General features: G+C 40.3%; 1 protein-coding gene across 3 annotated transcripts in view; it reads right to left on the bottom strand.

Moving 5' to 3' along the window:
* FOCAD (focadhesin) overlaps nt 1-25,763 on the bottom strand; it is a 121,481-nt gene that overhangs the window by 43,225 nt on the left and 52,493 nt on the right. For all 3 annotated transcript variants that reach the window (XM_055698464.1, XM_055698465.1, XM_055698466.1), the window contains exons 17-22: nt 12,021-12,155; nt 11,588-11,638; nt 10,836-10,919; nt 9,342-9,477; nt 3,555-3,743; nt 3,181-3,302 (exon numbers count right to left, since the gene is read on the bottom strand). In XM_055698464.1, coding sequence (XP_055554439.1) covers nt 3,181-3,302; nt 3,555-3,743; nt 9,342-9,477; nt 10,836-10,919; nt 11,588-11,638; nt 12,021-12,155 — 717 coding nt within the window. The remainder of the gene's footprint in view (nt 1-3,180; nt 3,303-3,554; nt 3,744-9,341; nt 9,478-10,835; nt 10,920-11,587; nt 11,639-12,020; nt 12,156-25,763) is intronic.

Below are 25,763 nucleotides of genomic sequence, written 5' to 3'. Positions count from 1 at the left end.
ACCTGTTTAATATGCTGTGCTGAACTCCTGAAGCAATGGCTTCGCAAAAACATGTTAATTCCTACAGCCACTGCAGGGAAAAGATGAGCCTAGGTCCTACTAAGTCAATTTTCTTAGACCACTACTGTTATGGGATAGACGTATAGCTTAAGGCCCCTGTTTTTTACTGTTAAACTCTGCTCCACAGAAGAACACCAAGGACTAAACAAACATGAAATTAGTTGAATGAGCCCAGGGACTCACTTCCCTTCTAGCCAAAGGCCCAAATACCTTTTTCCTGAAAACACTAACTCAAACTTTTCTATGTTGGAAAAAGAGGGAGGGAAAAAAGGTAAAAAAACCCTTTTCCATCTTTTAAAGCAGAGTAATCTAAGAACAAAAATACTGATACATTTTGATCACAATTTTATAGTTACTGTGAATTTTCACTAAAAGGGTGCAGTTAGGATTGTCTGAAAATGTTTTGTGTTTAGACTTATAATTCAAACAGGTCTGGATTTTAGTTTTACTACACCTTGAATCAACTGACTTTTTAAAATACTGAGAAACTCAATAAAATACTTCTATCTCCAGTTATTGGTATGTATTCACTAACTCCATCCAGTTCACCACATGTAGTAAAACACCCATGCTTTGTCAAGCAAACCATTTTAAGGTTGTGCTTCTATGAAGGTAGTTTGTTAGCACAAGAAAAATCAATTTTTGATGTGCTGCTGGATGTTAAAATCACTGGTAGTACACACAAATAAATTTCATTTTTTTACCAGAGATTGTATTTGGTGCTTTCATAGGGCTACAGGCAAGTGTTTACAACATCGTAGTTTAAACTGATCTTCATCCCACTGTGATTCAGTTTATGTAACACTTTAATACATGCCTTTTATTGTAATATAACTACATGCTTTTCTCCAGAACCTCTGGCACAAAACCCAAGTCCCACTGAATGAAGCAACTACATATAAAGCAGAGCTTTTCCTTCTGGATGCTATGCAAGCCCATGCTTCATTCATAACTCGTTACTCTAGATCTGCCTCTCTGACATATTTTGCAATGTCCCTGTGGACTTCCCCTGGTGCTCTACAATGGAGCATCCAAGTAGTTAGAACACATTCATTTACTTGCGAACTCCTGTGATGATGAGGGGTATTATCTCACTTTTCTGCTTTCATTATTTAGCAGAAAAGATGTTTAGGTGAAAAGTATCTATTAAGTTTGCTTACATGATTAGATACCTTGAGATATGTGTTTGAGGGTGGCTTTTGTTTTCCATTGTTACTAGTTTGAGAGAAGAACTTGCCAAGTACTTCATAACTCTATTGACATTGCTTTTATCGTATGGCACCAGGGAGGAATTCTAGACCACAGCTCAACTGGTGAAGACTGGCTTTCATCCTTGTACTACTTGGCATAACTTTTACTGGATCCATGTGGTGTCTCTGTGGCCACAAGATATGATTATTACTTTTTGTGGCTTTACAGTTCAGAAGGACCAAATTGATAACATGCTGTATGATAGGTAAAACCTGTATATGTATGCTAGCATGTGAAAGTGTTTGAGAGATGGTACGGAGCTGGAAGACCACACCAGGCCGAAGCAGCCAACTTAAGCACAGTACACAATTCACATCGCTTGACTGGAAACTTAGGCAAACTATGCTGCAGACAGGTTTGCTATTAAAAGAACTAGTTCATTTGCTCCAAAGGGAGTGAACCAACACAAATGCACTGTGAACATGCAGAGAGGAGGACCTGAAAGCAAAGCCAGGAGAGAGCCATGGGGGTGCATCACAGGATATGCTATAGTTATTTCATAACAGAAAGTGTTTGGTGTCAGTGATTTCATTAGCATCACAAAGGAATTTTGCAGCAGGTAGGCTCCAGGTCTGTTGGTTGTCAGTCACAAACCAAAATAAAGATGTAGACACACTCCCACCTGCAACCCGTATTTCATTCATTCTACCTCTTCCAACTTCTGCAACAAGTACATGATGCATGTTGAAACACTTCCTTCTGTTATACAGTTCTGGTTCACTGTAAACACAGGATCCACCCTGTGCTCTTAAGAAAAGGCTCCTCTCTACAAAACAGCATACAATTAAATAATCTTTAATAGCCCCAAACTGCCTGTATATGGGACAGAGAAAGAAGGAGTAATGGGACCATTTATGCTTTTGTATCCTTGAAAAGTAGAACAGGAAGTGGTATTGCTGTGGGATGGAAAAAAAATAACTTTACAATGTCCAGCTACTCATACAGTGTTCTCATTTCTGGACACACAGTCTAAGACTCAATCTAAATTCTAAAAAGTTCTTTTTCTATTGTCATCTATGCTCTCTTGGTCCTATCAGACTGGTACAATTAATACATTCTTATTTATGTCCTGTGAGCATCATAATGCTCAGATTCATGTAGTTAACCTCTGCAGCAATATAAAATGATCGTATTAACAGTTATTTTATGGACTTTGAAAGAGATTAATATACTTTCACTTCTGTTAGTATCTACTCTCATTGGCATAAAATTGGGAAAGAAACTTACTTCCCTGGATCCAGTTTAATTACTTACTTTGTTTTACTGCTCTCCAAAATCTTCAATGATTAATTTTCTTATCAACCATAAAAGCATCATAATTATAAACTCTCTGAAAGATTTTGTTACAACCACTTCATTTTCTGAAATGATTAAGCGGGGGCTTATTTCATGCCCTTTTTCTAAAAACCACACCAAAGGTAACTCCATGATTTCAGTGGTGTTAGCCTGATAGGTCTAGGAGCTGAAACATTTAAGAGACAGAATAAAATACCATGGTGTAGATGTTGTTTCCCCACAGAGTGCCATCATCGTTCAGACCTGCTATTCACCTGACAGGTATATATATTAACCTATTGACAGGTATAAGGTAGGTATAGTAGGCTGCAAGGCAGATCAAGGCAAAAGTCAGCCTCTGTTTGTTGTACTTGATTTTCACAACAGGTACTTGAGCAGTGAACACTTAAAAAAAAGTATTTACACGTTCAATTCAAATTAGTTGTCCCTCAGGGCAAGTTTAGTTAATTATGACACATTCATACACACTACTGCAAGCTGACACTAACACCTAATCAGCATAAACAAATGAGGTAGTAACACAGGGAAGGAAGCATAATACTTCTGAAAAGGAAACAAAAGCCAGCAACTTACCTCATGAAGGAGGGCTACCAACATTTGCTGGAAATTCCGTCCCCTGCTGACCAGAAATCGATTAATAGGCTTTCCGTCTTTGCCCACATGGACTGGAAGGTCGTAACACAACAACATGCCAGCTTAAAGAGGGTGGAAAGGGGAAAAGATCGGTCAACATCAATACTCATGCTAATGGTTCAGGAGTCTTCCACAAGTCAGTGGAGAATCCAAAGCAAAGTAAAGTTAATTTAATAAAGCCAACAATTTACAAGCACATGTAAGCATATGCAAATGGTGTGTCACTGTCTCTTAACCTGATTCACCCTCAGATTCATAGAAATCTTTGAGTCAAGGCATGTACACTTGTCTACTTCAAGAAAGTGACAGCTCACCTGCAAGGCCTGGTGTCATGCCTGGTTGTTTGTTCCTCTCATACATTTTTAGCAAAAAATTTGGAACACCTGCCATGGTCTTCCCCTGGTCTGAGCGTATGGCCCCTCCTCTCAAGGCAGAATGATACACACCACGGGGCATGTTGGTCATCTCCTGTTTCACAAGTGATGCTGCGAACTCTTCAAATGCTGGATGAAGTACAAGAAAATGAGGAGAGAAGAAAGGGACTGTCAGAGCCTGATGACTGAGAGGCAAAACGATCCCTGGAAAACCCAAAATGGCACCTGTGCTTCAGGGGACTTATGTTTAGATAAACTAGTAATGACACTTCAGACGAAAGCTCAGGGTCAAAGAACTGAGAACTCTTAGCAAGAACTCGAGCAACTCTCTGACACCATACTTGCCACCACTGCAACTTCTTCAAGAGGCTCTGAGTAGGTCATGCCAGATACTAAGGTTGGGAAGAAAAGTAGCCTTAACTATTCCATAAGCTGTTGACTGCACTCTTCCACTGCTACACCAATAACACTGCCACATGCTGACAGGAGAGAAATAAAACTGATGTTTACCAACGTAGTGAAAAATATTGCCTTTAAAACCAGGTTGTTATGAAAGAGATTTCAAAGCACAATGCAAAGAGGGTAGATGGGAGAGAGGGTGAGTATATGCAAACAGGGATACAGAAAGAGAGATGTACTACCTTGATTTCTGCTAACATAGCAGTACAAATTATTAAGTTCTGTATTCTCAAGCTATGCATTTTAATTTAAAGTTATTGTTCATTTATGAAGTCAATCTGAAGCAGCCTTTACAGGCACACGTTCAAAAAAAAGGTCATGTTTCCGTATGTGCCATGTATGTACACATATATGACTGCATAGAGTTTGTTACCACATCACAACTGAGAGCCAGCATTGTACCCGGACCTTGCAAACTTGATAGGTTTAAGTCTGTTAGTGCTTCAGTTCTTCAACTGAGTTTTAAGGGGATTTATAGAAACTGTTTCACACTAGGCTTAAAACTCTAGGATACAAGTTCCCAAATCACAGGCAGTCCTGTTTTCACTAGGAACTACAGGACAATGGAGACAAAAGGGCACTCCCTCATCTTTCTGGGTCCAAGAAATACCTATGGCAGCTTGCAATAAATAGCTTTGTACTGAAACTTCTCCACATTTCCTGTTATCAGCAAGTTCCCACGATTTTCAGCAATGCTTTTTCCCTGTTCAACTTCACAGTGGACTAGCAGTCTAAATCTGATAGGTTTTTGTAGCATGGCAGGAAGGGCACCTACACCTGGGGATATTTCTTTTCTCCACCTGTAATGCCAATATTCTTCAAACAAAAGCCTCCGAATGCAGTTAGGAATTTTCGCTACAGTGACTCAAACAGAAACTGTGAATCTTTGTCCCCAATCCTCAACACTATATACTCTTCCAACAAAAACAGATTTATTGACATGAATACACTATCCACCTACCTGCTCTTTACTTTTGCAAGAGCTTTTTTGTTTAGGGTGGATACAGCAATAGAGAAGAAACTCTGTGAATGAGGACAGCTCTCTCTCTGCTGGTAGCCATCCACATTGACAGGGACACCACAGTACAGGTCGTATCACTGCTGTCAAATTACTGCACTTGCTAATTATACCAAAGGACTTAATACTTACAAGCCACTCAAAAGCAATTCTTCATGCAAGAGATACATCCCAAGGATCTAGGCTGCCAGATATAACCCAAACCTGAAAATCTGGATGAATTTACTGAAACACCTAGATGCGCAGCAAATGCTAGAATGTTGTACTTTAATGCTTGGAATCAGACTGAAGGAAAAAAAGAGGTAACTAGTATCACCAGAAAAAATTCTTAGCATCATTGCTGCAGAGATATACCTCTCGAATAGTAGTAGTAGTGAAGATAATCACAATAATAATAATGATAATAGCCATTGTCTGAAGTGCATAGTTTCTTATATGGGATTATTTTTAATTCTCTACCACATTTCAGACAAGTCTCAGACACCCAACATGAAGAACTACTAAAATGACAAACAATAAAGATTTCATACCCCTTCTGATACCCTGTGGATTCTAATGCTTTGACATAATATGGAAACTGAAATGACAGCTTAGTTTTAAAGGGGAGAAAACACTGCATAAAACTTCACTTTCCAATGCCTCACCTAAGCAGAGAGCTACAGCAAACTGGAATTGCAGCATGTTCCAACCAACTGCCACAGAAAGTCTATTTTTACTATGTTTCCTAAATTTTCCTCAGCTCTGTTGCAGAAACAGACCCTACAGATCTGCAAACTTAGATATTTTCCTCCAACAGAGCTGGATAAGGCACTTGGAAAGAAACCCCACAATTCAGTATTAATGCCAGCACCAAGCCCGCCTTCTTATTGGAACCTTTTAACTGCAGCTCCCAAAGCATAACTATGTTATGTTATAGAGTTCAAGTCTCCAGGAAGAAGCATGCGGATGCTGAAAAAACCTAAAGATTTTCCTTCTACTGCAAAGATTAAAGAATAGGGAGCCAGGCATCAGGCTGAGCCAGCATGGGTTTATGGAAGGCAGGTCCTGCTTGACGAACCTGATGTCTTTCTACAATAAGATGATCTGCCTATTGGATGAGGGAAAGGCTGTGGATATTGTCGACCTAGACTTCAGTAAAGCCTTTGACGCCGTCTCCCACAGCATTCTCCTGGAGAAACTGGCTGCTCATGGCTTGGATGGGTGTACCCTGCACCTGGACGGACGGCAGCTAGCTGGACGGCCAAGCCCAAAGAGTGGTAGTGAATGGCATTACATCCAGCTGGCGGCCAGTCACAGATGGTGTTCCCCAGGGCTCAGTGCTCGGGCCAGTCCTGTTTAATGTCTTTATCGATGACCTGGCTGAGGGGTCAATCACACTCTTGGTAAGCTTGTAGATGACACCAAATTGGGGGGGGGAGTGTTGATCTGCTTGAGGGCAGAAAAGTCTTGCGTTTTTTTTTTTTAGTTTAAATTGGTTGGGTGCTGAGGTAATAACAGACTGATTCCTGTTCTTACCTCTGCCACAAAGAGTGGTTCCAGAGAATGTTTACCAATATGGTGATAGGCACTTTATGTATATATAAATATAAATGAAAGCTCTGCAGAGGGATCTGGGCAGGCTGGACCGATGGGCCGAGGCCATTCCTGTGAGGTTCAACAGGGCTCAGTGCCGGGTCCTGCCCTTGGGTCACAGCAGCCCCACACAGCGCTACAGGCTGGGGCAGAGTGGCTGGAAAGGGCCTGGTGGGAAAGGGCCTGGGGGTGCTGGTTGATGGCTGGCTGAACATCATGGTAAACAAGTTCTTCCTCATATTCAGATGGAACCTCCAGCACTGCAGTTTGTGCCCGCTGCCCGTTGTTCTGTCTTGGGCACCACTGAAAAAAGCCTGGCCCCATCCTCTTGGCACTCAGCCTGAAGATACCTGTATGCACGATGAGATCCCCTCTCAGCCTTCTCCAGGCTGCACCGGCCCATCTCTCTCGGCCTTCCCTCATGAGGGAGATGCTCCAGCCCCCTCACCCCCTTGGCAGCCCCCCGCTGGCCCCTCTCCAGTCGCTCCCTGTCTCTCCTGAACTGGGGAGCCCAGCGCTGGGCACAGCACTCCAGGTGCGGCCTCAGCAGGGCAGAGCAGAGGGGCAGGACACCCCTCGCACCCGCTGGCCACGCTCCTCCTGATGCAGCCCGCGCTGGCAGCGGCCTTCTTGCCCACCAGGGCACACTGCTGGCCCACGGGCCACTCGGTGTCCTCCAGGCCTCCCAGGCCCTTCCCCGCAGAGCTGCCTGCCAGCAGGTCAGCCCCAGCCTGTGCTGGTGCGTGGGGTCGCTCCCCCCCGGCGCAGGACCCTACCCCTGCCTTTGCTGAGCTTCATGACGCCCCCCCTGCCCCACTGCCCAGCCTGCCCGGGCCCCGCCGAACGGCAGCGCAGCCCCCGGGGTATCAGCCGCCCTCCCAGCGCTGTACCACCAGCAAACTCGCTGCGGGCACGCTCTGCCCCTTCACCCAGGGCGCTGGGGGGTGGGCTGAGCAGGACGGGACCCGGTGCTGAGCCCCGGGGCACAGCGCTGGCTGCGGGCCCCCAGCTGGGCTGCGCCGCTGGTCACAGCCCTCTGGGCTCTGCCATCAGCCAGGTCTCAGCCCACCTCCCTGCCCACGCGCCCAGCCCACCCGGCCTGCGCTCACCTGGGGCGGCTGTGGGAGACAGGGGCAAGAGCCTTGCTGAGGGCAGGGCACACAACACCCACTGCTCTCCCCTCATCCACCCGGCCAGGCGTTCCAGCACAGAAGGCTATCAGGTTGCTCAGGCGTGATTTCCCCTTGGTCAATCCATGCTGACCACTCCTGAATAGCCTTCTTTTTCTCTCTGTGCTTCAAGATGACCTCCAGCATGAGCTGTTCCATCACCTTCCCAGGGATGGAGGTGAGGCTGACTGGCCACCAGTGTCCTGCGTCCTCCTTCTTGCCCTTTTTGAAGACTGGAGCGACACTGGCTTTCCTCCAGTTCTCAGGCACCCCTCCTGTTCTCCATGACCTTTCAAAGATGAGCTAGGCAGTAACATCTGCCAGCTCCCTCAGCGCTTGGGGATGCATTGCATCAGGGCCCATGGATTTGTGGGTGTCAAGTTCACTTAGGTAACCCATACTCAGTGAATGCTTGGGTTCAGAAAGCTATCTGCATGTATGTTTTTATACCAGTCCGTGGTAGCTGCACCTTTTTATTCAGTCTGTTCTCTCTAAAGTCCATTTTGGTTCCCTGTCTTCCTGGTAAGTTGCCTATCTCGGCATCCATTACACAGCTTGAGTTTTCTAACTAGATACATCACTGTCTTTTGTTGAAGTAGGTTATGTCAGTCTTCCCCACAAAACTTCCAGAACTTACTAGTTAGTGCATACACACTCTCCAGGTGGGGCTGCACATACTCCAGACCTCAATGCATGGAGTGTTCAACAGATGGATCTTTCTAGGACCCCTCACTGGGGGAAAATACTACAAAATACTACTACTATCGTATAGCTGTGTTTACAGGCTGCAATCACACATCAAGATCCCAGGCATTCTACAGTGAAATTACAGTGCCTGTGTTCAGCCACTAACATCACACTACCTTGTAACTGGAAGTGAAAGATAGCATTAATGAGGGTAATTAAGTAAACATTAAAAAATCTAAATAATTTGGTGATGCAACTGCATAGGTGTCAAAACAAGCGCATCAACCACTGACTATCTGTTGAAACATATTTCAGTATCAATATGCATCACTAAAATTAAGCATCAACCATAGCACTAGTATCTATTGACAAAGTAGATATTGTATATAGCACTGTTTTAATATTATTAATACTCTGTTTATAAAACACCACAGTTTTGGGTGCGGGTTTTTTTCCTTCAGTCCACCCTGGGCTAAAATACAAAGTTGCCTTTATAAACACCTGCTCACTCCTCCCTATTGAAGTTGTCCTGTGATGAAGCAAGCCAGCCCTTGAAGCAAATTATACGGAACCAGCTTCTCCTATATGACAGATAAGGATTTGTAAGTTATGTTGCAAGCACTTTTTCCACCATGAGGACCTCTGACCCACTATGTTCCTAAAAATGGATAATCTGGTAAGATACTTTCCCAGGGCAGGGGGAAGGCTACACTTTAACATAATGCTCCATTATAGACGCTCCATTACAAAAAAAACAAATGTCTGTACAGCCACAGTGATTATAATTCTGCAAAGTAACCTCAAATACTTTATGTATTATACCTCCTAAAACAGAAGCTGGTGTTAGAGACAACAGCTTGATGTATGAAAAACCTGGAACAGAAAGATCTGTCGCCTCCTCCTCCTCTTCATCTTCATTCATGTCTGCCTCCTCCAGTGAGTCAACTTCTAGTCGTGCCTGAAAGATTAAAAAAATGGAATGTCAGCATAAAAATTCTGAATCCTCATTACCTTTCTGACTCCAAGTATCAAACAATGTCAAAACCACCAACTAAATATGAAAAGTTCCTAATCTCATTGATTTCACTCCATTTCATTAATTTGAAGCTGCAAGATTATAAGCTATTCTTCTACCCGAATGCTAGACATTGTTTTTCCACACTAGTTTTCAGAATTTGAAAAACTGCAATATATTTACAATGCTTTCAGTGAAAACAGACTTACTCATTTTCTGACAAGTGTAAAGTAACAGCACCAATAATAAAAAGCTATGTTTTACTGTAAAATATTTAGTATTACAGCACTGTTTAGGAGATTTTCCTCATTCTATTTCATGCTTGTCTACGCCAAACACACGCTTCATTTGTAAGGTTTATGCTGAACTATTCTTATCAATTTATATAAAGCAAGTATGTTTTTAATTTTAAAGTTTCTTATTCCGACCTTTTCATAACAGCCCGTTACAACACACAAATGGAGCAAATCTTGTAATAATGTAGTAAATAAAAACTTACAGAAGTATTTACTATGCCATAAAGAACCAATGGACTACTGATTATTGCCTAGCCTGTCTTACAAGGTTATTGTGGGAAAAAAGTCACATGGAAGACCTTGTATGTTCATCTCCTTGCACTCTTCCGTTTTGTAAGGTTATTGAGCAAACTGATCAGACCCAAGTTTCAGTTTAACAGCCCTCCACATACTTAAAAAGTTTTCCAATAAATACCTCAATTCCTTTCTGTCTGCCTTTATCAACTAAAAAGCAAAATGTTATGCTGTAAAAGTTCAGAACAGAAATGAAGGAAAAGTTTTCAGCTTAATTCCAAAAATAATACTTACTTTTCAAACTGACTTGCCCATTTCAGGAACAAAAGCTCTAAGCATAAGTGTGACTGCAATGGATGAAGCAGTCATCACAAGAGCTGCTTATTGTCAAGACTTGACTGCAAGCATTAACAGAAGAGCATAAAATGCAGATGAGGTGCCCCCAAAATAACCTGATGATTTAACTAATGAAAGAAGAAAACATACCTTCTTTCTGACTGCTTAGACCTCACTCAGCCTCCATTTGTGCCTTTCCCCTCTCATCATACATATGCTAAACATACATACATGCTAATGATGATTAGCATACATCATCACAGTATGTATGCTAATCATACATAATATCACCCCATTTCACCAGCAGGAGCTCATATTCCTTCTGTGAGGCTCTGACGGTTGTCTGGTAGATGGCACAGTGCCTTGTTTCCCTTCCAATAGGACATAACTCACATCAGGTAGAAGTCCTTACTATTAAACACACAACATTGCTACCTGTTCAGGAAGATGAAGAATTCTATGTTCTTCAGAGCCAAATGACGAGAGTGATTTATAGGCTGAAATGGCCACAAGAGCATCCTAGAAAATTAACAGGAAGAAAAAGAAAATCACAAGTACAGTATATGGTATTGGTACCTACTAGAAACATTCAAAGACCCTACCCACTAACCACTGAATGCTGAAAAAGACTTTAAAATAACAGTGTTTTCCTGAGGTTCATTCTCAATTGCTTACTTTATACATACAATGCAAACTAGCAAGACCAACTATCTAGGCTTGATAGCAAAGATTATGATTGCTACACTCCATTACTGCTGTTAGGGTAGTTTATGTAGAAATATCTAATCTATATTTAAACTAAAATACTTTGCTTCCACCAGCCTCATGGGGATGATGATCCAGCATTCCCACTGCGTTACAATACCCCACCAAAGAACTGAGTTAGTTGTTCTAGCTGCACCTTTGCCAAAAGTGCTTCACCCTGTCAAGGTTGAAGCCTATCAGAGGAGTCAAACTAGTTTGTGTTACAATTCTCCTTGGAAGTGGCAGAGGTTAGGACCATCAATTACCACCTTTCATGCACATTACATTGCTTCAAAATCAGTGTTAAATGGTCAGTGGCAAGAAGAAAACCCCATTAGAAAATGAGATTGCTGACACTGATAACCTTGTCTTGACAGAAAAGTATAAAACTTTATATCCAGTTGCTGACACCAGAGAGAAACATTTTCAGTTGTATCACCTACCCTGTTTTGTGTGTTGTTCCAAAGGAAGCTGATAACTTGAGCTTTGAACTTCTGTAAAAGCAAACAAAATAGGCATTCAGATTTTCTTTAACCAAATAAGCAGTTGAAACAGAGGCAGTTACCTGAAACAAACTCCTGCCACATTAACATGCACTGAGCTAGTTAAGTGGAACAGGTTTGAACTGTAGCTGCATTCACATGTCCTCACATTCTGGGAGAAAGGAACCTCCGATCAACCTTGCACTGGAATTTCTCACCTGTCTCCCAGGATTCACTAATGCAAGGTAAAACTGTGAAACTGTATGGAAATATGCACTATGATTAACCTGAATTAGGCAGTGGGAGCTACTTAGTTATTAAAAACAAACAGGCACATTTAAAACTCATATACAAAGATACACTAAGAGACTCACCTTAGTCCTTGAGTACATACCTCATGTTCATCCGTATTCACTGCTAATGAGGGAACCAGGGCAAACAATTCATTCAGAGCTTTTAAAATGAGGGGTCTGGTATCGCAACTCAGCTTTGCTGACAAAGCATTCCATGTAGAACGGATGCAAACAACCTGGAGGGGAAAGGCAAAGTCACCATTACTAACTGCAATTCCAACCTGACTTAAACAACATTTCTTTCCGGTATTTGCCTTCTTTCTTCCTATTTGGGAACAGAAGTTAATATAGGGTTCATAAAAAAAAAAAGCAAGCATGTTAAAACAACTTATGTTAAAAGTCTCACAGTATATTAACTGACATCATGCAATAATACTGCACAACACTTCACCAGATAAAGCAGCTGCCAGTAAGAATAAATAGGACACTGTTAGCAATACATATAAAGCTGTAGATGTATCTTCATATAACACTACTGCTTACTTCACTTGTTCAAAGTAGCTTAAAAGCATGCTGTCTCTGGGAGCTCAAGGGGATGAAAGCAATGGAAGCTATGTTCCCTGGAAGCCCCCCATAAAACAAAATGCCCTTAATCTTTAAACACAACCAAATCCAACTACATTTGTGGAACAAAAGAAGAATGAAAAACTGCAGGAATCCAGAAATCACTGGGAAAATGTCAAATTAAAATAAGCACTACTACCACAGCTTCATTAGCCCTATACTAAGCAGGTCAGTTCTTAAAATTTACAGCAAGAGAAATCACTTCAATGAACCAGTAACATTAAAAAATTCTATCAGGAAACCACAGATGATAGTAACATCATGCTTCCAATTGTTAACTTACTAAAACTGTAAAACTGGTTTGAAAATCATGGAATTTTGTATTCTGTAATATGAATTCAAAGCCTCATCATTTGCTTTCCAAGTCCTTTGCACATAGTAACTTGAGCCTTTTAAATCTGCCTTTGCAGTTATACTAGAAACCAGAAAGTTACTGTGCATTAAATAGAAACTGAAATCACTTCAGACACACTTCTGCAATCCCAACTAGATTCCCAAAGAAAGAAGAAAAAGACGGGGGGTGGCAACAACAACATAATATTGGCAATGGCAGGTAAAACCAGAAGTATCTGCAGGCTTCCACCCTACAAAGAATCCAGTATAAACTGGAAAAATCATGCTTTTTCTATTGGTTGGGTTGGGTTTTTTTTCAACTCGGAAGGTCAATATGTGGTTATGGAACATGCATACCCTGAAAAGCAAAGTATCTTGTCATTACAGACTATAAAATGTAACACTCCGAGTATCTTACAGGGTTTGGTTCCATGGCTGGAATTTTTTCACAGATAAGAAATCACTGGGGGCAGGGGGAAACAAAACACCCAAAAAGCTGAAATCCTCAAACAAAAAGGTAGCATTCCGCATAGAAAAAAAGTCTACCCTGCTCTTTAATACCTATAGAGGAAAGCCGAACAATTAAGTTTCAAAATTTAATAGTACTAGATACATGTACCCCAGTGGTTAGGCGACAAGACGACTTATCAGGAGCGAATTCTCCTGATCTATATGCAGATACTACATACACTGGGAAGCATTATAGCATGGTAAAAAGCATTAGCTAGCCAGCTCAATGGCAAAAACTGTATGTGATTTTGTCAGCTGTAAGAAAAAAATCGGGGGGGGGGGGGGGGGGAAGGGCAGCAAAGGGGGGAGTTCTACCACTTGTTTCTCACAGTTGAATGGTTTCATTAGCACCAAACAACAAACCTTTTCCTCACTCTCACTCAAGTGTTTCATAATCCACAGCAAATCTCCTGGTTTTTTGCCCTAGCCAACTATGACTTCCAGGGCTCTCAGACATCACACTGAATAAAGACAGGAACCAAGTGTCTGATAACACATATTTACAGCGACTTCTGTATTACAGTGTTTTTTCACAGAATACATGAAAATACTGGCCCTATTTTATCAAGTCAGCTAGTTCACTCTCATGGCAAGCTGCCCGAAAGAATGTTCTGGAGACACGCTTCACTTGTAAGGGTGTCTAGCTATGCATTCAGTCTCCGTGATCTCATTGTTGTCAACATGAAATGATTCTCTTCTCCTAGTGATGCTAGGTTAGCCGCATAGCTGTAACTTTGTATGAATGACTGTGCCCTTGAAGGAGAACTATAAACCTCATAAAGGGAACATCCTACCCCAGGAGGTGCCAACAACCAGTTAACTGCAATGAAGACAAGAAGTCAGCAGAAGGCGGCTCTAACTAGGGCTGTAAAGGCAGCAGGGGCAGGTCATGACCACTGACTCCATTCAGCACTAAAAGACCACCCCCCTGCCTCCCTCAGACATGCATAGTAAATTAAAAATACACTAATTTTAAATCAATGCGAGACAATTACAGACCATCAGGAAGCTACCGTGCACAACTAATTACCAATAGTATCTTTTAGGTACAGTTTGGAAAATACATATGTATAACTAGACTGTATAAATATTATTCTTGTTCTTCTGAGTTTTGGGCTTGCTTTGTGGAACATCACCTAGCCCCCAGCTTTGCGCAAACCTGTAATAAAAGAAATACCTCGACTCTGTGTGCTGACTGGCTCTTGCATATTGGGTGAACGATCCACTTTTAGGACAACACTCAGACTTCAATTCAAAAAGGCATTCCACCTTTAGCCTAGCTTTAAATACATGAACAGTCCCAGTCAATACAAGATCACTTTTTGTGCTTAAGTTCATGATTATTCTTAAGCACTTTACCAAACTATCATTAATTCAAAGTCCTGAGTTTCTGAAATTAAGCAACTTATCATCAAGGCACTGAAGACAGTGAGCCTGGAAACTCAGTGTCACACTAATTAGTACAAAATTTCACAGTACATAGAGAAAAGAGTAATCCTGCGGGTCATATGAAAGCACAAGAAGCAAACCCTGGAGTGTGATTTTGTTGAAGGTTTGGAAGAAAGCAAAGGCTTTGATTTCTCCTATCTGAAAAAAGGAATACTCACAGGAAACTTGTACAGATTAATTGTTAGAAAAGCATTTTGATTTCTTCAGACAGAAGGTCCTCCCTGAAGTAAAAGGATTAGTGCTGTGCAAGTACCACAATTGAAACAAGAACTTTGCGGTTTTTTTTCCTGCTGTTGCAAATGTCAGCGCAGCACAGCATGAATATAAGTACAGAGGGATTTTTTTAAAACTGCAAGCAATGACATCCAAAGGAAAATAATGGCACTGTTACACTTGACCCAGAAGTTCCTGATGCTCAGCTTCATTTCCAAGAATGCACGATTCAAGCTTCGTACCACATAAACTGTTTCATTTACAGCACTCACTCAGAAACAAGTCTCCTCACAAATGTGATTACTTCCACTTAGGAATGCTGAAAAAGTCCTTTCTGCCTACTGCTTATGTTCACCACAGTATTCACCACAGTATTTCATGAAGACTAACAGCAGCACATAGGAAGATTTCAAGCTGAGCTGTGGCCCACTCTCTTAAATTCTTCTTGAAGTCTGAAAAGTGATTTGAATAATTTTATACACACTGGAAATTCTTTGGATTGTTCCTCACACCAATCCAGAAGCTTTTAGAAATCTATGAGGACTTACACAGTCAAAGCAAATGGCCTTTCTCACATTCCAACCTGATGAAAAGTGTTCAAGAAGTAAGCATCATGCTGGTCCTTTTGGAAAGGGAAAGGAATCCAAAGCAGCACTGGTCTTCAACTTCAAACACATTCACAGCTAATTCCTCTACTCCCATTATGCTCACCTCATTCCTCCTTCAGTAGGAAAGGAACAATTTACACTGCAAAATCAGTGCAAACTACCAGTTTAAGTCATCTATCCATCTGACAGTCAAATAAGCACCTTCACATTGCTCCATGTACTTAGGTAAGTTTGTATTAAAACCACTGTTATTCCACTATTTGCTTATTAATTCTTTGCCATAAGACCAAAAGTAATTGATTGATGATGTACAAGATCTGTTCATCATGCAAGTCATCTCTTTTGTATGCTTGTGTGTTTGTATTCAGTTTCTAGAGCTCAGATTGAATCCTAAAACCTCCAGTGAAAAGATCAGCTTTTGTTCTTCAGGTAGGGCAATGTGATTTCAAAAGCTGATTTCACCTGCTGCTACAGTGATTCTTTGCTAAGTAAAACAGGTATACTGCATGTGTCTGCTCCACATCCACCTCTTCTGGTGTAAAGTTTATCAATCTCTTTTTTTTAACCATTCATCTGTGCTCTTTATTAGGTATATCAAAATAACATCAACACTTACTTCTAGGACTACTGCACCTTTGACATGAGAAAGGAGATGTTTATGTATCAATGAGCCTGTGTTTCAGACTGTCCACATGCTCAGGAAGACATCACAGTATCAGGTCATGTTCAGAAGACTGGGGGTTAGGTGTTAGAATGTTTCTAAGGGTTAGAAATGCTGCTGCTGCCATCAGTGATGTCTTCTGTATTTATCCTACCTTCTATAAAGCTGAAAGACTACTAGACTATAACTGCTATCTAGCTATTTTAACCAACTTTGTATAGTGAAGAATATAATGACTACACATTTACACTATTACTCTGTCTACAGCAGATCAGTGAGATATACTTGGTCTCTCTTAGCCATTCATGGATAAAAATAAGGCTCACCTGGCTTATTTTCATCTTTCAAGACTTGCATGACAGCTCAATGAGCAGTCAGTACATCACTTTGCATTTCTAGACACTGAAAAATGTCTGTAAGATCCCCAGCCAATGATACAGTTCTAGCTGCATAATTATACAAAAGTCATAAAAAGAAGCAGTTGAGTTCCACAGGAAGCTTGACTAGACAGTCGTATTGGCACTAAAACTTTTCTCATTTTTCCTTATGAGATTTTTCCAGTTGCCCATGCTCACTCTGTAAGGAGTCATTTAAGTGAAAACCTCGCATTGCTCCCTGCAGAGAATTTCACTTTTCAGATTTTGACACCATACCTAAAATAATTCCATCTGGAATGTATCTGTTGCTACTATCTTTCAGATTTCAAGCTCCACTGCAACAAACCTGGTGCAAAACAGGAAGAGACACAAACCAAAAAAATCCCTAAACCCAACAAACAACGCCCCTGCCCTGAAACCACAACAACAAACCAAAGAGAAATACCAAACCCATAACAACGCAGGTTTAGAACCAAAGCCTACATAAAAAAGCACAGCTATGGCAGAGCAAGGCATGAGTATAGATATTCAGCCTTTTAAGAGGGAAAACATACTAGAACTGCAAATCAAAACTTCTAAATAATCTGAGCAAATGCCACAAGAATTTTTCCAGGTTGCGGTGGTGCACTTCTCCCCTCCTCCGGGCTGTTCTGGGGCCTCGGGAGCTGCTGGCGAGGCCTCAGTGCTGTGAGAAATGAGCTGAGCGGTCAAGCACCCCCTGACTGTACCAATAACTCTCACTCAGCTAAGGCAGAGCACAGCACTGTCCATACTGGAACTCCTGTTGACTGGTGAAAGCAGGGAAGAAGAATGGAAACGAACAGTTACTCCCTGGCAACCCCACAATATTCCTTACGGACCATAGCCCGAGTGGTAACCAAGTGGAACGATGCATTGTTTTCGGAATTTTGAAGAAATGGCTAACTTGCACTGCAGTTGAATGGAATTTTGCTGATGACTAAAGCCAATCTTATGGCCTTATATAAAGTGACCCCAAAGTGAGACCCTTCTGAGCAATCCAGGACCCCAGCGGGCTGTCACCAGCATCTCACTCCGCACCACTCAGAGCTCACAAACCACTAAGGCTGTGATACTAGGGGGACCGCTGTGGAAAGTCAATGATGGGGCCTGGGCTGATACCTCTGCTCCTTTGAGGCTCAACCCTTCACCCAGAGAGGAACACAAAGGCATAAGATGTATTTCACTGAAACTTGAGGGGAAAATTTTAGTAGATACACCTTTGCTATAATATATATTGCAAGCTTGAAGTAGTTAGGTTAATTATGTAATGTTGTGATATAAAACAAATTTTACGGATTTGCTGCTAAAATCTTACAGATAATCTTGAACTGTGAACAAACTTTCTCTCTTCTCTCTTTCTGTCCCCCCCTTTAGATCTAATCTGTTGTTCAAGTTTGAGACTAGGAATAGATCCAGCTGCACTAAACTCTGTGAGTTTAGAAAGCAAGGGAGTCTGCTCTGAACCTCATGACTCAGCAGAAGAGTCTCCCCTACTCTTTACCCCACTTCCTCTACCTTTCCCTTTAGAAAGAAACCATTGATGAAGTCTGAGACTAAGACTGGATCCAGCCACAGCTAAACTCTGTGAGATTTTAGAAAGCAAGGGGGGGGTCTACCCTAAAACTTGTGACTCAACAAAAGGATCTCCTTTACCTTTTTATACCTTTGATCATTATAAACTTTTCAACACTATTCTGACTCAATTTCAGCTTGATTTATCTCAATGCAATCAAGTAATAGAGTGAACCTTGCCATAGAATCTTTTGCAGTTGCATTTCCACAAATTCATATTAAACCTACTTCACTTAAACTCTTTGGTGGTAATTCTTTAAGGAACCTGACCTAGCCACTCCTTCCATGACACAGGTCTACGAAATTCAAGCAAAGCAAACAGAAGACTCAATGAAACAGAAATACAATCCATCTATGTAATGAAATCAAATGAAGGGATGCTTATGAACATACTCCACAAAGACATTAAGAAAGATAGTTTTAGTGTTATGCACTGAGAAAAACAGCATGGTTGGTATCACTGAATTCAGGTAGTTACTGAATTAAGCAGTCACTTCAGTGAGTTGCAAAACACATTTTAGAGTGAAATCTAAAAAACTGCAGATGCCTTTTGAGTTGAATCCATTTCAACAGAACAGAAAACCCATGAGTACATTTGTATTGTAATGACCACTGATGCCTAGAAACACCTGATATGCTAACAATTCAAGTGAAAATGGTGCCTCTCTTCCCCATCTTTCAAAATACAGTTTCTAAGAATAAGAAAATACCTCTTCCAGTATTGAGAAAGGCAGACACATCTATTAGTCCTGTAAGTTCTTACTAAACTAAATTATCTACAAATTTTAACTTTGTAATGAGCTAGTTGTCTGGAAACAGAAAATAAACCTTGTATTAATATGAAAAGAAACAAAGTTGTGCATTCATGTGGTCTCATTTGATACTGTCATTTAGCAAGACTACAAAATTATTACCTAGCCAAGAATGTTTCATTTCATTCTTTCCTATAGTATCACACACATTCTCCAATTTCAGCTATCAGGTGAAAAAAAGGCCATAAACTCAGGCATCAATCTAACAGAAGTTTCAGATTTAGCAGGTACCCATACCATGTCTAAGCAACGGCAACTGCACTTTGTCCTAACTGTTTGGAATTAGAAGTATTAGCATTTTCGTTGTTAAATCCCATGGCAGGTGGAGCTAAGTGAAATGTGCATGAGCGACATTTATCAAAGGTCTTCTATCAGCTACGTTGAAACAGCATACTGTTTTTTGACCACATCTATCTGGTATGCGAAAAACACTTATTCTGAAAAACCTGGTGTGTCAACTCACACATAAACAATAGTATTACAATAATCATATGGCATCTTATACAGTATTCCACTGAGGATTGTTTTCCACACAATCATGCACATGTAAGCATCTTAGGCACAAAATGCAGTGTAACTGCTATACAGGACACAGTACTCAGCAGACTGTAAGCAATAAATACTAATTTGGTAGTTTTGTCAACACCAAAATAATTTCACTATAAAATCAATTTTAACAATTTATTTTCTTTACTTTATGCATAACTAACAGCAGAAATTATATAAACATACTACTGATTTGAAATCTATTGATATATGCCTACCTTGAGAAGTGGGAGTCCAGCTTTTCTACTCAGTTTTTCTGCTGGCTAAGAGAAACAGCCCATGTTTCCAAATGAGCTTCCAAATGCTAAACATTTTATTGAAGAGTATAGGCATAATTTACTTGCAGAAAGGCGCATTCTTCAGTACAGCAATATACACATGCCAGTTTACACAACTCTTGACTTCTGTTTTTGTAATCAATGACTTGCCAATCTCTAGCATGCTTAATGTACTGAATTACTACACTGCAACTGCCAACATGCTGTCTCAGACAGGATCCCAGCACACCAAACATAACACACAGTTCCAAAATACATCGTCTAACAAGTTGTATTACTGAACAGATTAATTCCATAGAGAATAAAAAGCTGGATCATACTAAACAAAAATTGTTAAGATGACAGTCATACTTTCTTGTTGGTCTTTCCAACCTTTCACTATCAAATGTTTCCATTTCCTCACTCACCACTGCTCTTGTATTGCTCTGGAAGGCAAAAGGTAAAGAATGCCATTTAATTTGCTTTCCTAGTATTTGTATTTAGGGGGGTTGTTTTTGAATAAAAGGAGATTAAAACAAAACAAAGTGCTTTAGCTGTCAAAAAACTTTGCCAGCAAAGTTTCAGACTTGACCCTTCATCATAACACTGCCCCTACCTGAAGCTCTAAAGCACGGAGAAAAGTACTAAAAAGAATCTTCAGTTTGGATGAGGTCTTGAGGTACTGGGCAGACACTGAGACAAAACCCCAGATGCATGGTATCCATTAGTTGTCATAAATCCAAAGATGTGCAGCTCTCATCTTACCCAGATTATTAACTCAAAGAACTGAAGGTTCAAGTCCTGCAGAACATTGAGATGCTGCCAGGCCTGAGCAGCATAAAGGATTTTAACTGTAAGCCAGACCAAGGATTCTCTTGCATTCTCAGTATGTGGCACTCTGGACCCCTACTGAACCCAGAATCATTCTCATCATGGTCCCATTAAATAGCTGTGCATGAAGCTGAATAACACAATTAAGAATCAGTGGAATTCTTCAAGGTCAGTGATTTCTCTGGCAAGAAAGGCACATATAATTCTGGCAGCTAGTTAAAAAGTTCTGCATGGAGGACCTGCTCACATTTCTAGGATCCATGACCACACTGGGAACACAGTGTTATGAATCCAAACCTCACTTCACATTCAATTCAACACAGTGACAAAAATAAGCACCAGCCTGTATCAAATTCTTTATTCAATGAAACTGCAAAAAAAAAAAATTACTACGATTTGAGTAATAATATTTTCAGTTCAGTGATGTTCAATTAGATAATCACAATTTATAGAGCCACTGAGCAAGGCTCCTTTGGCATTTCTGACAAAATTGAAACTCTCTCACTTGTATGATAGTTCTGATCTTTTGAGAGTACCTTTAATTTGATGGAAATCCAAAAACTTTTCAACACTACCCAGAATGTTTCTGCCTTTGCAAAGAACAGTTGCAACAGAGCTCCCACTCTAAAGCAGATGGTCTTACAACATGCCACTCTGAGAGCTGCCAGTTAAAGCATGAAAACTTCATTCAATAACCCAGCATCCAAGTGTTAGATCTAAAGAGGTCCCAAGCAAATTCTGGTTCTTTGCAATTAGAGGCGGGAACATTTGAAAAACTGCATTGCCGCATCCAGAAATCATAACATACTAGCATTTTGGAAACTGTATTCTTTAAGAATGCAAAAGGGAAAGTTTTCTAAGTATCAAAAAATAACTTTTAAACACTGCAGGTGTATGTTTCATTTCTCACTGGATGCCTTCAAAAGAAAACACACATCCTTCAAGTGATTACACCCTCTTCTGCCACAATATAAGACATGTTTACTTTGTATGCTTCCCAACCAAAAATAACACATTGCCATTGCATACTCAGTTTATAGCACAGGAGCTTGCAGAAAGTCACTTCTTTCTCATTTTAAACACTGCTGGTATTAGAAGAGGAAGAAACATTATTATTACTTTTATTTATTATAAAAGGACAATAGAAACAATATGAGTTCATTCAGGTTATTAAATTCTACTTCAATTTTAAATTGGGACAGAAAGAAATTAATTATAGCCATCCAAGGACAGGTTTGGAAGAAGAGATTTGTCAACAAGGGCATGTGTGGGGGTGTTTTTTTTGTCTTAACTGAAGAAGCAGTGCAGCTTGGAACATACCATAACTTAAAAACTTCTGCTGCATTCTGAGAAAAAAATAAGAATTTACAGAATGTCCCGCCTGCCCAAATTATGCTGACAACTAAGTATTTGAAGTGGATCTCATATGACTTCAGACTGGGTAATAACCCAAATAAACTTGGTGAATCGATCTGAAGAATATTTAATCTCACTAAACATCATGTAGTAGCCAATAAATACAGAAGCTAGAGGATGTTAAAACCATCACTGAGCACAGCTGTGCCCTCTGGCCTGTCATTAATGGACTTCATCATCGGTTGCTGTAACATTAGATTTCCTTTAGAAATACTTTTAAAGAGGTTAAGACTCTACAATTCTCTTGGCTTCTTTCAGAAGGAATTTTCTAGACTGGTAACATAATGGCAGTCCTACAGAAAACATCGTACTAAATGAAATACTGTGAACCAATGGAGCAGGGAGATGGGAACAGCGGGGAAGATAGGAGAGTTGTACTTTACACAGAAATATTTTAAAAGTAAATAAATAAAAATGTTATAAAAGCATTAATAACCTTGACATGATGTCTTTCCGGAGGAAGAGATGATTGTGATAAACATCTTGTAATGAACTGCCTCTGCCAGTCATGAACCCCGAAGGAAAAGCCCTGTGATTCCAGAGTCACTGCTCAGCTGGACAAAGCTGTCCTCCAAAAATGCAACACACTCTTATGAAACTAGCAAGATAAGAGAATTTCATGACACTGATAAGTCAATTACTATCTGCAGAAAGAGAACCAGTGTTAATCAGAAAATGTATGTTCACAGATCTAGACACACGAGTGTCATACTTTGGTGGAAGTTTTAAGTCTGTTTTCACCTTTATGTTCTTTGTTGGGGTTTTTTTGTTCATCCTAGGTTTGTTCAAACGGATATATCATTGTCATCTTGAGACGTTAACAACCATCCAAGTTGTCAGTGCTTCTGGTACAGTACATTGTGGGTTACATTTGTGTTCTCTTGTGTTTTTTAAAATTTATTTTAAAATAGCAAGCTTACTGCTGGAAAAAGCACCGACTGAAAATATATTTGCTAGAAGAAAAAAAACCCACTTTATAATAATAAAATAATAAAATCTTTGTAATAATAGAAATTTTACTGCTGTCAAATACAGAAAAAGCACACTTGCTTCAGATGACTTACTGTCCTAAGAAGGGAAATCATGGGAAAAAATAGGCAACAACAACATTTAAATTGAATTTCACTTCTGATTTAGGGGGGAAGCAAGTCAGAGCAGCACATAATTTTAAGCAGTATCTGCTCTGAGACAAATACCCATTCACACCTCAGCAAGTCTGGCGTACCAAGTCTATCACAGAATCCTTGACTCAGAGAACAACTTAGGTTGGAAGGGATCTCTGGAGGTCACCTAGCCCACCCCACCCCACAAAGGAGGGCCAACTGGATTAGGCTACACAGGGACTATTCCACTTGCTTTTTAAAGGAGAAATGGTAGCTTTAACAACTGTAAAATAAGGTCCAAAAATTGCTTGTTATATTTCTTAGCTCTTTATGGTTGTTTGGGTTCACCCTTTGATATCTGCAGGTGTCACAACCTCTTCCAATGAAAGCAAGGTGCAAGATTCCTCTCCTTTTGGGTGGATCATGGACCACAACACTTGCATAACAACAGCTCTGAAGCCTTTTGGTTGTGGTTACCATAGCTGACTGTTCCCTGTGATCACAGTGCTGCTGTAGCCATCATCTTATAGTCTACGTGTTCTCTATCCTAAAACACCACATGAAATGAGAAAAGGGGGTTTCTTCTTGATTTTTTTGAAGTAAACATATTTATACTGCTCAAAACTTCTGGCAATCTGAAAAAATGACTTGGGTAGAACTGGCATTTTGAAATAACCTAGAAAACACAGCTGGCAATGTGTCTTGTTTAACAGCATTCTAAACAACTCCATTACCTCTTAGCAACCTTAGTATCTCTTCCTAGAGTATGCAAAACAGAAAAAAGCGTATCCCAGTACAACTGCAATTCTTATTAAAACGATCCAGTAGGTTCAGCAGAAATATAAAATAGATTCCTCGGTCTGTCATTGTCCCAAAATGATCCCCAGGTAGCTACTTGTTAATTATGTCTTCCTTTCTATCTTTTTGATAAAACCTTAAAACTGAATCAGTATATCCAGACAGTAAATGTGTCAGTAACTGAGTGAACATGTGGTATTCTTTATTTATTGCAGAGCAGTTCCACATCTTTCATTACGATTGCCTGAAATTCAGAATCTCCTCTGAACCGCAATTAGGATAAAACCTATCGGAATCTTTCTGGAACATCACCGCAAAATCTACCAGACACACCCTCTACTGCAAAGTGTTATTCTTAATAGCCAGCTACAGAAATCAGTGCAACTTGCCAAAAGTAATGCAAAGCAATGGTATGCCCTTTAAGTATTACACACTGTGACGGACCAATAAACCCCTACAATATAAGGGTCACACCAGCAAAGGTGATGTGCCCGTGAAGCTCAGAGAATAATGCAGGGTGGGACTGACCACTGCTGTTGCAAAGAAACTGACTCAACACAAAGACGACCTTTGTTTTAGATACACAGCTATCAACAGTTCAGTGGATCAACCAATGGTATGAATGCTTCTCCCCAGTTCATTAAGAGTGTGAACATGTCTCTCAGTCAGTCAGATCAGCATATGGGGAAGCAAATACATGGCTCAGCCCAACATATAGTATAAAAACTAGACAGCCAACAAGAGAATTTCGAAGTGAGCAAGGGGCTTGAGCTGACTTCAGCCCCCATATTCCTTCCTGGCAACTGGGGACACTTAACAACATGACAGTGAGAGATGGGTAATGGGAATCATTAATTGGTACTGTGACTGAACTGTATATTGCAATTGCTGTATTTTGCTAAATATAACTTACATTTGTATTGCGATTTCAGTACGTTTTGTACCACCTGCTGAATCTGAAATCCTGTGTAACAACTATCTTTAAACAAGTAATTTGACATTACATATTGTATCTTCCATGCATGGAATATCTAAAATAACCTGGTCAGAGAGTATTGCACTGTGATAACAAAAAATGACACTGGCTGCCCTGTGACATTTATGGACAAATATGATTTAGGAATAAATGATACTTATTAGTAAATAAGACCATCTTCTTTATTTTGCCCAATACTCCAAATCCAGCTGACTCGACAACACAATGGTGCCGCAGAGGCAGATGCACTACTATTAGTCCTGAGGATTAACAGCCAAATCGCTCCTCAATGCCATTTCCACAGTAAAAAGTTTGGCCATGACCATTTTGTCTACAGAGTATGCCTACATTCAAATGAAAAATGCTTACATTGAAATGTCAGATACAAAAGGGGAATTATTTTTGTGGCCTACATAAGTAGTTTTCCAGTTTCTGCTAACAGATTATAATTACTTAAAGTATAGAATTCCTTAATGTATTTTGTGTCCGCAATGAATCCAACATGAAGTTGAAGACCAAACAAAAAGAAGTAACATGCAAATTAAGAGCCACTGTCAGTGTTTTAGATCACAAAGTTTCGGCAAAACCTAGTAACACTGCAAATCATGCTATGTGCTCTGAAAAAAATAAAATCTTCTTACTACTAGACAAAGCAGTAATTTCTCCACCTAAAATACATTGCTCAATTTAGTGTTGCTGAAGCTATCCAGTGTCTCTCAAGCTATCACTATATACCA

This window comes from Falco cherrug, chromosome Z (assembly GCF_023634085.1).
Source record: "Falco cherrug isolate bFalChe1 chromosome Z, bFalChe1.pri, whole genome shotgun sequence".
NCBI lineage: Eukaryota > Metazoa > Chordata > Aves > Falconiformes > Falconidae > Falco > Falco cherrug.
This window is presented reverse-complemented; position numbering and strand designations above follow the sequence as displayed.